The 17,595-nt window shown below is 40.2% G+C and overlaps 1 protein-coding gene across 1 annotated transcript in view; it reads right to left on the bottom strand.

The window, feature by feature from the left end:
- Positions 1-17,595, bottom strand: part of LOC136877728 (esterase FE4) — a 72,224-nt gene that overhangs the window by 281 nt on the left and 54,348 nt on the right. Inside the window, exon 9 of the mRNA XM_068228613.1 lies at positions 1,795-1,918. Coding sequence (XP_068084714.1) covers positions 1,795-1,918 — 124 coding nt within the window. The remainder of the gene's footprint in view (positions 1-1,794; positions 1,919-17,595) is intronic.

The raw sequence follows: 17,595 nt of genomic DNA, 5'->3' as shown, positions 1-17,595 counted from the left end.
TAACTGCTTTACGTTCACATTCATGAACAAACATCTTTCAGCCTGTCTGACAATCTTCCACCATATTCTTATGTCGAGTATTTTAGTTTGCACCGACACATCGAAGGTTTTTCAGCGACTCAAGGGTGACGTTGGTAGTCGAAAAATAGCCTTAAGTGATCTTAATAAGGAAAGAGCCACGGCATTTGCCTGGAGTGAAAATGGGGAAATATGGAAAGCCATATCTTTTGGGTTACCAACGGTGAAGTTCGAACACAAGCTAAAAGCTAACTGACCCGAGCAGCGCAGCTAACTCGCTCGGTATTCGAAGTCCTCCTAAAACAACGAGCTTGTTCCTTACCCTCAGGCCATGGGTACCATTGCCGGTCAGAGTAGGGACTTATCTGGACTGAAGGATGGAACGGGACGTGGTTCACTCAGCTTCATGAGACCAAAAGTCTGATAAAACAGAGAGGGTCAAAAAATCAAGCACTGCAACTGCGATAACATCAAGCTGAACACATGTCACTGCAGAACCTGCAGCCACTTGGTTGCGCAGCAGTCGTCTTGTAGGACGAGGCCCTATTATCTTCTTCGGGAACAGGCATAGTTTCCTATCATAATAATAATAATAATAATAATAATAATAATAATAATAATAATAATAATAATAATAATAATAATAATAACACATTTCAATGAAAACCTCAGGCGTTATTGCACTGTCATAAAACCACAGGCTCTGTACTCGTATGCTGTGGAATGTCTTGCGATGAACAAGAAAGATCTGAGAGAAAAATTGTAAATTAAAAAAGGAATATCTTAAGGAACATTCTTGGCCCAATCAAATACAAAGATGAACATAGACGTCACCATAACCATGAGGTGCGTACTCATGTCTAGAAGATCTCTGATGTCATGCGGAGAAGGAGAATTGCATTTTATGGCCACTTGCTAAGAATGAAACCCACACGACTATCAATCCAGATTTTTATCTAAGAAGACCCAACCAACTTCGTTCAAGGAGATGAAAATGGACCTGCAGGAGATGGGAAATACTTGTGAAGATATACAAGAAGGCAACCAACAGGAGGAAACTAAAAGACCACCAGGGTTCTCAAGAAAGGCTAAAGTTGAAGACGGGAAAGACGTGGAAAGAGCAAAACCGGCAACGAATGAAGGAGCACTGGGCAAAGTTCAAAGCCCAGAGAAGACAGCTGAAAGAACGTCGTCATTAGTAGGCTTATACGAACGAGAAGGCTCTACCAATTGCGTCCGTATATTCACAGCCCCAGGTGGTATTATGAGCGTTTAAGTCATCGCACAATAAAATGGGCTCTCTGAGCTGTGTCATGAGGGCATACCATTTACGTGAAGTAATGATATTCCTAGGTGGACAATATATTGATACTATGGTAATTACGTGACGGCATAAGGCAACTCTGAGTTATATGGCTTTGAAACTTTCACTATGGTCGATGGTTTTCAGTAGACTAGGCAAATGCTGGGGCAGTACCTTAATTAAGGCCACGGCCAATGCCTCTCTAATCCTAGTCCTTTCCCATCCTTTCATCGCCGAAAAGCTTCAATGAGTTAGTGCGATGTTAAACCATTAGGGGGAAAAAGGAGAACAAACATCCTATGGAAAGTTTCATCAGAATAAATGATTGACCACAATGTCCAATGTGTACATTCCTTTGATCAATTGCTTGTTGCTCTGTAGCCTACACAGTACCTAGTAGATAATAAAAAGTGAAATACTGTTGAAAGTAAATTTCATAATTTTCACTAAAGAAGGAAAATCCCGATACTTACCCAGTCTTAACGAAGTTTGTCCACAGGGAGACCATTCTTGATCTCACTTTAGCATCCAATGAATCGTCTGAAACTTGTACTCCAAACTCGAAGATGTATCCAAGATCATCGCCGTGTGCAGCACCTGCGGGGTAACGGAATTATTCCTCAAATGTCACATTTATGAGAAGCACCAAGGAGACAAGATATTAAAAATTATGAGAAAATGTTACTCTAGCATAAAGTGCAGTTTCTCCTAAATATGAACTGCCCAAATGAAGCGGAGCTGAAAATAATGAATTTTCTGGTTCCTGTAACTGTTTTTATTTTAAATGTTATTAAATTTGTTTAAATCACCTTGAAAACTAGCAAAAGATACTTCAGTTCATCGCGTTACATTTAGAGAATATGTTGATATCACCTCTATACTAAGTTCTGTACAGAAATATGATGATGATTGTTGTTTTAAGAATCCTGACCTCAAGGTACTCGTTCCTCGCAGAGAAAGTTAGATCACAAAGGTTTATGTCAAAGGAGTCTTCTCTCTCTCTTCTGCCATTGGCTTTACGTCGCATCGACACAGATATGTCTTATGGCGACGATGGGATAGGAAAGAGCTAAGACTGGGAAGGAAGTGGGATTGGCCTTTATTTAAGGTACAGCCCCAGCATTTGCCTGGTGTGAAAATGGGAAACCACGGAAGACCATATTCAGGGCTGCCGACAGTGGGGCTCGAACCTACTATCTCCCGAATACTGCATACTGGCCGCACTTAAGCGACTGCAGCTATAGAGCTCGGTAAAGGAGTCTTATGTTAGCTTATACTATCCCAGGTAACACAACATGTTGTTGTTTTAACATCTGAGATAATCAGGTATTTTTATCATTGTTAAACTCTGACCACTCACCCAAATTTATTTGTAACTTTATCATAATTTGAACGACTGGAAAGATCAATTTACTGTTTGGAATTTACCCAGGCAACATTGAAAAATTTCGAAAGGGGTTACGAACACAGGTTTGACTAAAATACGTACTGTGTAGTAGATGTCGGGATGAACTACCTAGTCCGTATGGGTTTCAAATTTCATTGTTACCGGGTGAGTTGGCCATGCAGTTAGGAGCGTGCAGCTGTGAGCTCACATCCGGGAGATAGTGGGTTCGAACCTCACTGTCGGCAGCCCTGAAGATGGTTTTCCGTGGTTTTCCATTTTCACACCAGGCAAATGCTGGGGCTGTACCTTAATTAAGGCCACGGCCACTTCCTTCCCATTCCTAGGCCTTTCCTGTTCCATCGTCGTCGTAAGACCTACCTGTGTCAGTGCGACGTAAAGCAACTAGCGAAAAGTTTATTGTTGATATATTATTTATTTATTTATTTATTTATTTATTTATTTATTTATTTATTTATTTATTTATTTATTTATTTATTTATTTATTTATTTATTCCGAAACCACTTTATCGCCTTCACTATCGTGAGTGCTAAACCGGTGCCAGTGGATGTACTCGGCATTGGCTCCAGCATTGTGGAGCTCACCTCCCCATGCCCGGCCAGAATTTGATAATACCTATTTTAATTCATTGTAGTAGAAAAATGTTCATATTTTTCCGATTTTTACGGTATGTGCAGTTATTATATTGAAATTTTCTTAGGCAAATACGTAGTAGCACATGTAATAAGAGGTCTGTCCATTTTCTAGGCCCTCCGGTTTAAGTCCAGTGATCCGCTCGAATTCTTGACTTAGGATATAGAGGAACATATTCTGTATGCAGTTTCGATTTCTGTTGTACTCTGATGGATGAGTAATGTATATTTGTCTATCATTACGGATTAGAGTAAAATGTTGCTTTCACTAACACCTCAGTCCCATGTGTAGCTTCTATAGTACGAAAGTTATTCTGGTATTATCGTGATTAATTACTTATTAATGATATGTAACGTACTGTTGTGTAATTAGAATTCAACTATTCTGACTTACTGTTATGATTTATAATTCAAATATTCTATGTAACTTATTATGTATTTCGCACTCCAAAATGCTATCTGAATTATTGCTATGTATTTAGAATTCCAAAATGCCATGTCTTATTATTGTATAGTTACAATTCGTGTAAATATATGTTTCTGATATTCTGCATTATTTCTTGACATTATGTATGTGGCCCTATTATGGGAATGACGTTTACCTTACTGGACTGCGATCCTTATAAGGACCTTTTAAATGTTTATTATTTGGACCCAGAAAACATAGTTTACACTAGCCTGCGAATTTAAACTTTCTGAACATTGCATAATAATCCGGAAGTCAGTATTCCTGGATCGCATCAGGTTTCTTTGCAAAATCGAAATCTATATATATAAAATCAGAGTTTTGTCTGTACATTGTTCAGAATTTGAAAAGAATTGTATTTCTGTATCGGTCATGTCCACAGTAACAAGGAAATGCACCTTTTTCTTTTCCGTAATGTCTGTCTGGCTGGCTGGCTGGCTGGCTGGCTGGCTGTCTGTCTGTACACGCATCACTAGAAAACGGCTGAAGAGAACTTAATGAAAATTGGTATGCAAAGTCGGGGAATTAATCGCTACAATCTAGGCTATAAATTTTATTCACGCTGAATGAAATGGTAGGTTAGGGGAAGGCCTAAACCTTAATTCTTAAATATTTACATTATTGGTGGTCCTATCTCATTGAAAATGGGTATGCGAAGTCAGAGAATGAGCCACTAAAATCTAGGCTATAAATAATTTAATTCACGCTGAGTAAAATGGTAGTTTAGTGGAAGGCCTAAAATTTAATTCTCAAATATTTCTGTTATTACTGGTCGTATGGATAAATACGATAACCGAAATTATATAGAATTAAATTTCCGATCATTTATGTCTTATACATTTTTACCGTAGCAGCTATGAGAACACAGAGATTCATGAATTTTTATTTTTGTTGTTAAGTCCATATCAACGCCGAGCCACGAGAAAATGGGTTAACAGAATTGAATGAAAATCGGTATATAGAGTCGGGGAATAATAAACTACAGTCAAAGCTATGAACAATTTTATTCACCCTGGATGAAATTGTAGTTTAGAGTAAGGCACCTGAAATGTAATTTTTAAATACCCATGTTATTGGTCCTTTCGAAAAGTACTACATAACAAAAGTTATGGAGAATACAATTTCCGGTTACTTATGTTTTATTCAGTTTTACCGTACCGACTATGGTAAGAGTGGTATTTCAGAGTCGGAATAAAACTAAATGTGAAGGGCTACAATATCGAGAGCGCATAACATTGATCAACAATAACATTACATTGGCCATTGTTTGTTGTGATGTTCTTTGTGTCTTATGCTGCCTCTCAACTCCGATAGATGGGATTACTGCTGCGTACCGAGTATATTAGCCTGACTGAATATTGGCGGGAAATGGCCGGGGAGTTAGAAAACTTTCTTCTTTAGCATGCCATTCGTCTGGTTCGTACATTTTCTGATACAGCTGGTACGTAACATACTGGTTCATCATAGTATTCCAGCTATTCGATCCCTACTCTGACGCGCTGTTTTGAATGAGCAGTGGGTATACCGTACATAAGGTCTGTGGCCCGGTGTGGAATAACAATTAAGGCTTTTCCAAATTATCGCACCACAATTCACTAAATAACTGAACAGTGAACCCTGAAAAGAGCTGTTTCTTAGAAAACCTTCTTCCTCTTCATTTTTTATTAAATTCTACATTCATTATATTCCAAATTAGCAGTGAAGAGGGGTTTCTCCTCTGGCATGGAGGAAAAATTTTCCTCGAAGTCAGATAGATTTTTCCGCCGCCAGTATAGTGAATTGATACTTTCCGACACCTCAGGTACTCCTAGGAAACAGACTATTAAAAGGGCATAGTTTTTGCCCTGGGAGTCGACACTATTCGACCCCTCTCTGCCGGAAAGGGACGAAGAGTGTTCAAGGCTCACGGCAGTCTGCGGCTTGGTCATTCCTGCTCTGGAACTTTGGTCTGTTAGATCGACAGTTTAGTCCTGTTCGTTAAAAGTGAGAAAATGTGTTGTTTTTCATTTGATCGAGTATTTCGTATGAAAGCATTGCTTTTAATCGCGCCATTCGTACTGACGTCATTGTAATATATGTTCATTTCAGTTGAGAAAACCACTAAGAGAGTTTTTCTGAGGATTTAAAAAGGCAGGTGGAGAGTGAGTGTCTACCATTATGATGAAAGCTCCCCAACCTGATTGTGACTGATGGTATGCAAGCGGGGCTACCATCACAGTGAAAATTCCCTAATTCAGTCTTCATATGAGAAAATATGTTTGGTGACCTCCCCGTCGCGTTTCTAGGGTAACGTTAAGAGCTATGCAATTTCATACAATCTTACTCACAACGTGTACACTACCTAACCTAGAATTCTGTATACAATGTAGAATTCCGTAGCGAAGCATGGGTACATCAGCTACTGTATATATAAGACTGTCATGCATATACAGGGATAATACAGACTATTACCACATGTAAGATATAATGTTCTTTTTGTTATGTTTATTCATCTGAAAACACTTACAGCGTCTTCCTTATAAACCCAGACCGACCAGCGGCGTTTCTAGTTTCCAAAACCTAAGCAGGTACGAGAGACGCGCACATAATTATTTCTTGACCTTGCAAGGAGCGTGCATGTGTTCACCTGTCATCAACAGCCAGCCTGAATCTCAGCTGTTAACGTGGTGAGACAGTTATCATTGTAACACCGCATTTTCCCATTCTCGCTTCGTCAGTCATAGCGTACGGACGTGATTGGACAGCTTTTCCGTGTGAGTCGTGTACAAGTGAGGCACTTCATATCAGTGTATCATTATTTCATAGCGAACTAAGTGTTTAATTTTTAATTTGTGTATTTATTTGGACCAATATCTATTTAATATAAAGTTCGACGGTATTTGCGGACCCGCCCGATACAGGGCAACTAATCAAAATCGCATTACAGGCATTCTATCAATTTCCGGAACATTCTACTACGCCAAGCCTGATCGCAGACACACTAATGGCACTCCAGCAACATTCAATCACAACTCAACACAATCAACAAGGTAATACTCAACCTCAATTACGTGGCTCGTCTTCAGACATACGACTAGGTGAAGGGAGTACTAAACGTTTACGTATCATAACCAACATCATGGGCGTAGAACAGGAGCCTAAGCAAACCAATGCACCTGTCATTTTAATTATCATGAACACTAGTGACGATACCGCACATCTACCGAGTTGCAAAATCCAGTCAATCAAACGTATGCTCCTACCAATCGTTTACCAGTAAAGGATCGAAATAAAAATAATAAACATGGTCGCACGGATCAAGGACCTTTTAACGTATTTGTCGAAAGCCTCATTAAGAACATATTCAGGCTCTCACCTATGGCGATAGGTAAATGGTTATATTGCACCAATCAGGCCTGCAAACATGACATAGTTGACATAATACCTTCTGGACGTAATAGGATAAAAGTAGAATCCAGGACAGGTGGTACAGCTAAAATTTTCCAGTGTTTATAACCAACAACCTTGAGGCGTATCTTCCCAATTTTCTGATACATAGGCAAGGGAAAATAAGAAATGTCGACACAGCATTAAACATGAAGAAAATTAAAAGCTACATACAGTGCGACGTTCCGATAGTCGCAGGGAAACGCTTCACGCGGCCCAATACTGAACATCTTAATGAACGCACACCATTACCAGTATGTTCAATAACATTTCGATCTCTGTGACTTCCATGTCATGTGGCACTATTCGGAACACCATGCCCTGGAGAGCCATTAATTCCAAGAGATCTGGTATGTGGAAATCGTTTACGATTCGGACATCGTCACTTACAATGCCGTAGTGCCACGCGCTGCAGCAAGTACGGAGGTCCTCACTCTATGACGTCATGCTCGAACACAACTGAGCCACAGTGTGTACACTGCATGGGTCCGCATCTCGCCACGGACAAAACCTGCCCTGTTTACAAACAACAACAGGAGGCCAAACAAACATTCGCTAAGCATAACATCTGATACGTTATTCAACCATATTCACAAGTGGCTGGTGCAGTACCTAACTACCAAGACACAATATCTTTTCCTCCCTTACCGACAGTGGCTTTACAACCTGCTGGACAGAATCATACGCCGACTAACAGTTGTACGATGCCACCAGGTTATCAGCAACAGTCAATCCAATTAGAAACAAGTACTCAAAATAGCTCTCAGCGAGGGTCAACATTTATTTCAGAACTAAAAACCGAAGAGGGATTCAATAATACAAACACCTAATTACCCACCCATTCAACAGAGAATGTATGTTCCTAATCATCTCCCGATTACACCGATCATTCATAACACATATCCCGCCAAACCCACAATATCTAGCCTCTCCCAAAATTGTCTTCCTCCAGCTTATAGTGCGTATGATATCTAAAGTCCGAACATCCCCTTCTACTGACATTCAACTAGATCTTTTTCGTCAATAACAATTATTGTCACTTGCAATGGCAGAAACAAAATAATCGTTAAACAATCAACTTATTAAAAATTAAGAAAATGGGAAAAATTCTTCAATGGAATATACACTCTCTGAGTGCAAATCTAGCCTCACTTCTAGATAAAACCGCTCAACAAAACATCTCTATTGCTGTACTTTCTGAAACATGGTTGAATCGGAATAGAGATATATCACTTTTTGGCCATTTAATATACCGTAATGACCGAGAAATGGTTGGGGGTGGAGTAGCCATTATAATTAAAAGCAGTTTAGCACATTCTGTAATTTATATCGACCACAGTGAAAGTTTCAAAGCCATAGAACTCGGAGTTGCCTTATGCCGTTACGTAATTACCATAGTATGAAATATTGTCCACCTACGAACATCATTACGTCACGAAAATGGTATGCCTTCATGACACAGCTCAGTGAACCCATTTTATTGTCCTGTGACTTAAACGCTCATAATACCACCTGGGATTGTGAACATACGAACGCAAGCGGTAGAGCTTTCTTAACACACATAGAAGATTCGGGACTGTTCATATCAAATGACGGCTCTTCAACTTTAATTCCTGTTCCCGAACAATGTAAATCAGCTATTGGTCTTACGCTGTGCTCCTCATCAATTTCAACACAATTGATCTGGACAGTTCGTCATTACACCATGGGATCCAATCATTTTCACAATGAAATAAATCCCAATAGTACAGTCAATCCTCTCACTTATTGCCCTAAAATAAAATGGAACGCGAACTGGGTAACTTACAGCCGTACAGTAGAAAATCTGCTAGATACCATTCCACTCACTCTTCCTGTCTTGGACAAATATAATCATTTCATTGAACGCATAAATGTAGCCGCTTCGTTAGCAGTCCCGAAGAGAAGAAATATCTGCAAACCTCGGGGGGTGTATGGTCCCTTGGTGGAACACTGAACGCTCAAAACAGATAGCTAAGCGAAAATTCTGCTTTAGTACTTACAGGAGATCTCCTGTTTGGAACAAGTTCATAGCCTTCAGGAAACAAGATGCTGAAGCAGAACGGTTTCTAAAAAACCGGAAGAAGAATAGCTGGAAACAATTTTGTGAAATTCTCTTCAAGGAGACTCCACTCTCGAAAGTTTGGACCATGACAACTAAACTCAAAATGAAACCACCACTGCCCCTAACAGCCCCCACTCGTGCACGGAATCATTTGCGAACATCATAGCTTCTGCTACTGCTGCCCCTCAATAACATATAACACCATCGGCTTGCACCCGCAAAACACAAGATATTCTGATGTCGCCATTCACACTGCATTAACTCAAAAAAAGTCTTCAAACAGCGCACCGGACTATGACTAAATACACTACAGCATGATCTCATATCTCCCAACGAACGTAGTTGCTCAGGAATCCCTTCACAATGAAATTTGGGTTAATGGAGCATTTCCAGAAGACTGGATCACACAAATTGTCGTTCCCATTTTGAAGCCAGGAAAGGACCCTAGTGATCCATCGTCTTTTCGGGCCATAGCACTGTTATCGTGCGTCGCTAAAACTTTCGAACTTCTCGTAAAACTACGACTAAAATAGTGGTTGGAGCATAACAAAATGATGCCATAAACCCTATTCAGATTTAGAAAGTCCCGTAGCACGCTCAATCATCTTAGCGTCATAACCACCGACATCGAGAGAGAATGTTTTTGGAGAAAGGATACCTTACAGCAATTTTTCTTGACATTTCTGGAACCTTTGAGAGAATTCTTATCGGGATCCTCATTGACAAACTTCAGAACATAGGGCTTCCTGCTGGATACTACCTCGACATCTATAATCTGTTCGGCCATCGAATAATTTATGTTCGAGAACAAGACAATACTCTGTTTGGACCACATTATGTAATGAGAGGCCTTCCTCAAGGGTCATTTTAAGTCCGTTATTATATACATTGTACACTTCAGATTTTGAAAACATTTTCCAACCAAATATATACTCTAACACGCCGATGATATTTGCATCTACGCTAAATATGCATACTTCTGGGTAACAAGACTTTGGCTAAATAATGCTGCAATAGCTCTTTCTTCGTGTTCCTCAGACCGTGGTCTGACACTTTCCCCATCAAAGTCCTCGGTCATTGTTTTCACTAGAAAATCGCGTACGTGTGAGGCAAATAATATTAGATTGGGTCCATATACCTTTCCTATTCTCTCGTCAGCAAAACTGCTCGGGTTATATTTCGATAGTCGACTAACATGGAGATGACATATCGAACATACACAAACAAAGATTATCAAAATATTGAATGTGTTTAGGGCTGTAACCCGCACGTGGTGGGAAGCCCATCCCGCGACATTATGAATGCTTTACAGGAGTCTGATTCGCTCAATATTTGATTTTGGTTGTTCTTTCTTCGGAAACGCATTAAAGCACACTGTGCAGAAATTGGACGCAGCCCATCACCGATCCATCACGCTATGTGTAGGTGCAATGATGTCAACTCCCACAAACTCTTTGCTGCTTGAGGCTACATAAATTGCTCTAGCTCTACTTCGTCAGGTTCTCACGGAAGTCTTCATATTTCGTACAGCGTCCATGTCAGAACTCCCATTACGGAACAAATTGGAGAGCCTGACACAGGCCATGGCTGACGGACGATTGTCCCAACCATGACGAATTTCCTTGCTCCTCATCAACTACAGTGGAAACAAAATGAGGATACCTTTGATTTATAAAAATCTAATCAATATTGCCTTCCAATATGACTTTAACCTTACCCTTCTGAAGCCTTCGATTTATCACCTTCCACAATATTTGCAGCAGTTTAAAAGCCTCAACAATGCAGTTTCCCATTTTGTCAACAATACCTGCTCCAACTATGTCCAGATTTACATCGACGGCTCAAAAACCTCTGAAGGAACAGGGTGTGCACGTTATTGCTCACTCACAGAAGAATATGGCCAACTGAAACTTCCTACAGAAACATATATTTATACCACCGAAACCCTAGCCATCATTGCTGCCGTAAAATATGGTCTCTCTTATCATTTTATGAACATAGTCATAGTCACCGACGAGTATGGAAAATCTGCAACATCTAACTCAAAACAGTATCACAAGCCTTTACATTTATGATCTACTTCAAGAATTTCAAGAGGCTATAACATCCGGTAGTCGAATACGCTTTCTGTTTACGAAAGGACGCAGTGGAATAAGGGGTAATGAAGTTATAGACCATCTCTCAAAAGGACGTATAATCATTGGTATGTTTCAAGGGATACGGACTTTATTCTGCAAGTTAAAAGAACAGCCTATAATCAGTGGAAAGATGAATGGGCAAGAACTAGCCACCAACGAGAACCACATTACGCAACACTGCAAACAATAATACCCCAAAAACCCTAGTTCTGGAAATACAATATTGCAAGGAGACATCTAACAACCATCATCAGGAGGAGGCTTTGATACGGTTGATACCCTCACCACCTCCACGGCGTCGGAGTGACTACCTCGAAAGTTTGCCCACATGACGATTACGAAGATGCGGATCGGAATCATATAGTATTTTCTTGTTCCAGGTATCAGCAACAACGAACAAAGTTACTCGCACAGCTTCGGTCACTACGTATCCAATTCCCCACAAATGTCAACATTACTCTTCAAGACAACGATAACAACGTCTACAGAGCACTGATCCAGTTTCTACAAGACTCCAATTCAACTATATAAACCCTGACGCAGAAGCCACCAACTGAAATATTTAATAAAGGTATTGTCCTAACTGTCACATCCCATTAACTACCTTCCTACCATGGCCTTCCCACCCTGTAGTAATGCTATGACTGGCCTCATGACGAAAAGACATAACATTATCACTACCAGCTGGCCAAATGGTGTATAATCGAAGGCTATTGTTCAAGAAAAACACCGTATTTTAGTATGTAAAAGTCGGTTCTAGGGTACGCGATGCATTTGTTCAGAAAATTCCTGGTGAAGTGTCCCCTTAATGAGCACAGATTCACGTAATTGTAAATAAATTTGAAACTACTGGCTCAGTGCTCAGTAAAGAACCTGCGCACACAAACAATTTTAACAGAGGAAAATCTAGATGACATCGGTACGAATCTTGAACTGTCACCGAATAGATCACTCACAAAATTAGCAAACGTAGGGGTTTCGATTTCTTCTGCACAGAGAGCTACAAAGCTCTCACTATCAAACCTTACAGGTTTACACGGTCCCATTGTTTAAGACCTGCTGATCCAGCCACAAGAGTGATGTAATTTGAGTGGTATCTTGCATCGTTGAATAATCGTTTATTCTACCCACAGCTTGTATTCTTATCTGCTGAGGCCTGGTTTCATCTTAATGGTCGTATGAACAGTCATAACTCTCGGTATTTGTGTGCAGAAAATCCTAATGGTCACTTCTTCCTCACGATCATTCAACCTCTCTTAAACTACTGCTCTCCTATTTGGACAACAGCCTCCCCCTCCAATACTAAGCAGTTAGACAGAGCAGTGTCCTTCTTTGCTGCAATTGTAAGGAACAGAAACCCCAAGCTCAGAAATCTGTCTACGCAGCAGGTATTAATGGCAATTAATATGTCACCGCTGCACATCAGGCGACAGGTAGCTGACCTGAGTTTCCTCCACGGGATCTTAAATGGGCATTACCGCTCGGAACATCTTGTCTCACTCTTCTCTCTCCGCGTTCCTTCCCGCTCCACCAGAACCAAAGACCTTCTCCACATTCCCCACACTCAGCACTCAATACTTCAACGATCTTTCCTAATCCGCCTCCCGACACTCTTTAACAATATTAACAGGAGACAAGAACTCGAAATAGCATCAAATAAAAGTGTATTTGAGAGGTGTGTAAATAGCCTCTTAAAGATAAGTTGATGTGAAGGGATTATACCGCCATCTTGACCCACGACGACTTGGCTATGAATATGGACATTCTTATGGTTTTCGATTTGGACAGTTGTTATTAGTAGGCTGTGTACCTGATCTTGTTATATTTTGTTATGTTTGTTATATTTTACTGTATTATGAAAGTTTACGTTGGTTAAATAGTCTGTTGGCAGTGCAAGTGAAATTTGCTCAGTGTAGCTGTATCTTGTGCTTTGTGAATGAATAAAAAAAAATGAAGTCTCTCATTATGAAATGTGATACTTCCAGCATGTTTTATAAGGTAAGATTTCATATAAGATTGTATACACCCTTAAAACAGGGCAGCCGCGCGCGAAGTAAGTTTGGCTGAGGCAGCTGCTGTAATGCAGTGTACAAACACCGTGCGCATGCTCTGCGTTAATAATAGAGGCCGTGTATATTAAACTGTTATATTTATGAACATAATAATTGTATACATTGAGCCAAATGATCCGAAGTTTATCATTCAAAGGCATGGCAACATGTTGTAGAATGGCAAGGCCACGGTTTCAATCGCATATCTTGACTTTTTTTAGGAAACTTTGTGTCGTTGCTTTCCTTTTCTAAGGTGTAGTTGGATTTCATGTCTTCAGTAATCAACAGTAATCTGCCAGCATGTTTTGGTTTCGTTTCTCTAGGTATGTGCGTTCAATTTCCTTTAGATTCTGATAAAATAGGCCTATGTATCCTTGCTTTTCGCTCAGTATTGCTAGTTTCTCGAGAAAATAGTCCAGATAAGAATGTAACATGTGCACCTTTAACCTCATATCACACTCTCAATCTTGTAAAGAAACGAGCATTCTGTCCACCAACTGTTTGTAGTCGGAAGAACATTTTTGACTACATCCCGGAATTCTTTCGATGCCGAATGTTCTGCTGCGTACATAGCCTGTTCAAAATCAGTATCAGAAGTTCTCCGATTGTTTGACCTCCCAAGATGCCCACTTTGAGTTTTGTATTATTTATCCCTGAGATTCACGTTCATTGTTTATATCCTTAACGAATTACTTCATAAGTCCTTATTTGATGTGAGGCATAGGTAACAATATGTTGTACTTGTGAACAGGAATTTCTAGTTGAATGTTTCTCATGCCAACTATCCACTGCCCACTTGGCGGTCGTACCTTTTGAATCCAGTGTTGTGTCCTTGCTCGAATGTCCTACTCACACAGAAAACAGGGATGTTTTCTGGACACTGCTTGTAGACCTATCACTTTAAAACTCTTGCCATTTGTGTTCCTGATATTTTACTTCACGCAATACCATCTCAAGATTTCCGTATGCTTCTCGCGTAATAACTGAATGAGTGACGGAAAATAATGCGAGTTCGTTCTCATTGTGAAGAAGAATTCTCTTCAAACTACGCTTGGAGGCATCAAGAAAATGCCTCCGGTGATTGGAGTCATAATGTGTTACTACTAGTTTCAGCATAACTTTCGAAAAACGTTGTTGCAGTAACCAAAGTTCTCCCGTCAGAAAACAAGGGTAGAAATACTTCTTCCCCTTGTCTGTACCAATAGTACGTCGTCCATGGTGCCAGCATGTTCCTTTCGCAGAGTCTAGACCCAAGTATCTTCGCAGATTCTTTCGTAAGACCAAGATCTAGAACTAGGTAATTTAACGCACTTCGTTCGAAGAGTTTGGGTATTTTCCCAGTAACATCTGGTGAGAAGTTGTAGCCAAGGTTATCCCAGGCCATTTCTGCTTCATCTTCAGAAGAGGAGCCATCAATTACTTGTTCTGGACGGTGCGGAATTGGTACATCGGGGCCATGAGGAACGTGAAGATTTACGGATGAACTATTGCTCAGATACACAATCTTGTAGACGTGATGTGGGATTTTCGGCTTATACCGTGTCAAGAAAACCAGGTGAAAATATCTACGTTTCGCAGAGAACTTTGATCCACGTCTTCAGAAGAAACTCTCGCCTGTTCCTGAGGAATCTTACTTTTGTTCCTGCTGTTAAAACCCTTCATATTCAGCGAAGAAAAGTAGCAGTGTGCTCTATAGGTTGTCACCACACCATTGGTATTCCGAATGCCAGCACAGTTCAATCACCGTTCACCGACTCTCGTAACTGCTGTACACAGGTCCTACACACTTCCTGAGGTGCCCACGGCTTATCTTGGTCTCCCAGTTTGATGTCAAAGTACGCACAGTAGGCCTTTCTGACGAACTCTCTTACATTGCACCACTGTTTTATCGTCTCGAAACTTCCACACGCATAGCGGAATATACAGAAAATATCTGGATTATTCGTGCAGCCACGACGTGGCATTTTGATATAAGTTCAGTATAAACACAGTGTGTCGCTTACGTGTAGGATAATACCTGTTCTCATTAGCAAGCAATGTACGACCCAGACTGAAACACAGAAAGTACCTCAATAAATTAACGCTATTCAGCAAAACCTGTTGTGTTTTACAGTGTTGTCAAATCTAAGCTGTGATTGTAATTATGCAGGGTTGCCAGATGACAAACGTGTTAAATATTTATTCCAGGCAACAGTTTTCCTAACAAAGTAACGTCTGTATTCGTGTACGTGCTTAAGGGGACTACGTACTGCCTATGCTGACAATGGTAATTTCTCCATTTTTAGGTACGCTCGGGTTAAAGATCCTTTGTCCTACAGCTCTGAAACTTTGTAGTGTTATTGTATGAACTTTGTACTTAACAATGCTCACTTTAGTTTTAGGATTTGATGCATAGTTATTTTTTGGGAATTTTTTTCCAAACTTCAAAACTTTTCATGAAAAATTTGAGCAATAATATTTTTTTCTGGTCTCATATATGAATATATCTAAAATAAACTTGCAGATTTATAGAGAGAAGATATGGAAGTATCACTTATAATTATTTCAGATTTCTGCCTTTTATAGTTTTTTGACTGAGCGTACCTATATGAAAAAACAAAAGCAGAGAAAATTAAAGTTTAGCTTATATAAATTTTACTTGAGAGGTAGTCTAGAACCCTCCTGCTGCATATTCCTCATCCTCCTTGTCCTCCAGACTCCTTTTCATTGCTCTTCTTGACTTCCTTATGTTCGATTCCACTATAAACAGCTTTTCATTCTCCATTTTGATACGACGAACATCAAAAGCTTGAAACGCACTGAGCGAATTCCACCCTGCTTGGATCCCCAGCTGTTCTAGTACCTTAATTCTGCCTGAATTTCCCATATTAAATGATAATACAGCATCATGTACTCCTAATGTTAAGGTTTTATATCCAACAAAAATATTTTTGGGTACACGGCTCCAAATAACACTATTAAAAGACTCGTTTACATTTTGGGTTTTCCCGTGCAAACATTTCTTCAATAAATCGGGGTGGGCAAGATCTTTATATATGGGCTTAATCATAAGCATCACTCCTTCAGGAAGTCCATGGTGTTTGTAGGTTTCTTTGTCTTTATTATACTTGCACCAAGAACCGGATAGACTATGTTGGGGCTTCTCATCAGTAGAAATCTTATGAAGAAAAGTTACCCACACACCCTCCCTCATTTTCTTCAATTCACCAACATTCTCTCTTATAGCTTTGCCGTAGTAATTTTGTAGCCTGTCTATTTCAGAAGAAGTGAGTCTGTTTCTACCTCCAAGTGCCCCACCATCCTGTAATTTCTTCCCTTTCATGTCATGGACTAACCTCCGCATTCTTGAACCCATCCTCTTGTGAACAGACCTACACATTCCAACTTAGTAATTGCTACACTTTCACCATATGGTTTTTCGGACAGTACTCTGTTGAAGGCTTTACTGTCTCCATCTCCCAAAAACTGCACATACCTTACACTCCTTGTAGCAACTAACCTCTTAAAAATCCTTGATGCACCCTCAGCTTCCATGCCCCCACTAGACCCAGCATAATTTGTCATACACACATGCTCAGTTTTCGATATGCATGCATGGCAGTGTTTACTGAGACACTCCACGTCAGTTACTTTACCAGTATCGACACTAGTAACAGTAACCACACCGTTCTGACTGGTGTGGCCTCGCTTTTGCCAGCTACCATCAAGAGCAACAGCTATGTCACTAACACCCTCATTTTCTATTACTGCCTCCTGAGTGGCTTCCTTCGTGCTGTGTCCACTGACTTCCTCTACTGCCTTACTAATAACGTTCGTGAACCTATGGAATCTAGTGGGAGGACTAGACAAATTGTCATAACAGCACACAGCATGTCACCCCCTGCTTTGCCCTTACCAATTGATCTCAGGCGATATACAAATCGAAGGTTCACCTCATGCGCACCATTTACATATTTTGATGTGGAAAACTCTGTTTCTTCTCCACAACTTTCACATGAAAGAACCATGGTGCAAGCTAGGACCTTACGCAATGAAGCCCTTTCAGAGACTGTCACACACTCAACATTTTTAA

This window comes from Anabrus simplex, chromosome 7 (genome assembly GCF_040414725.1).
Source record: "Anabrus simplex isolate iqAnaSimp1 chromosome 7, ASM4041472v1, whole genome shotgun sequence".
Lineage (NCBI taxonomy): Eukaryota > Metazoa > Arthropoda > Insecta > Orthoptera > Tettigoniidae > Anabrus > Anabrus simplex.
This window is presented reverse-complemented; position numbering and strand designations above follow the sequence as displayed.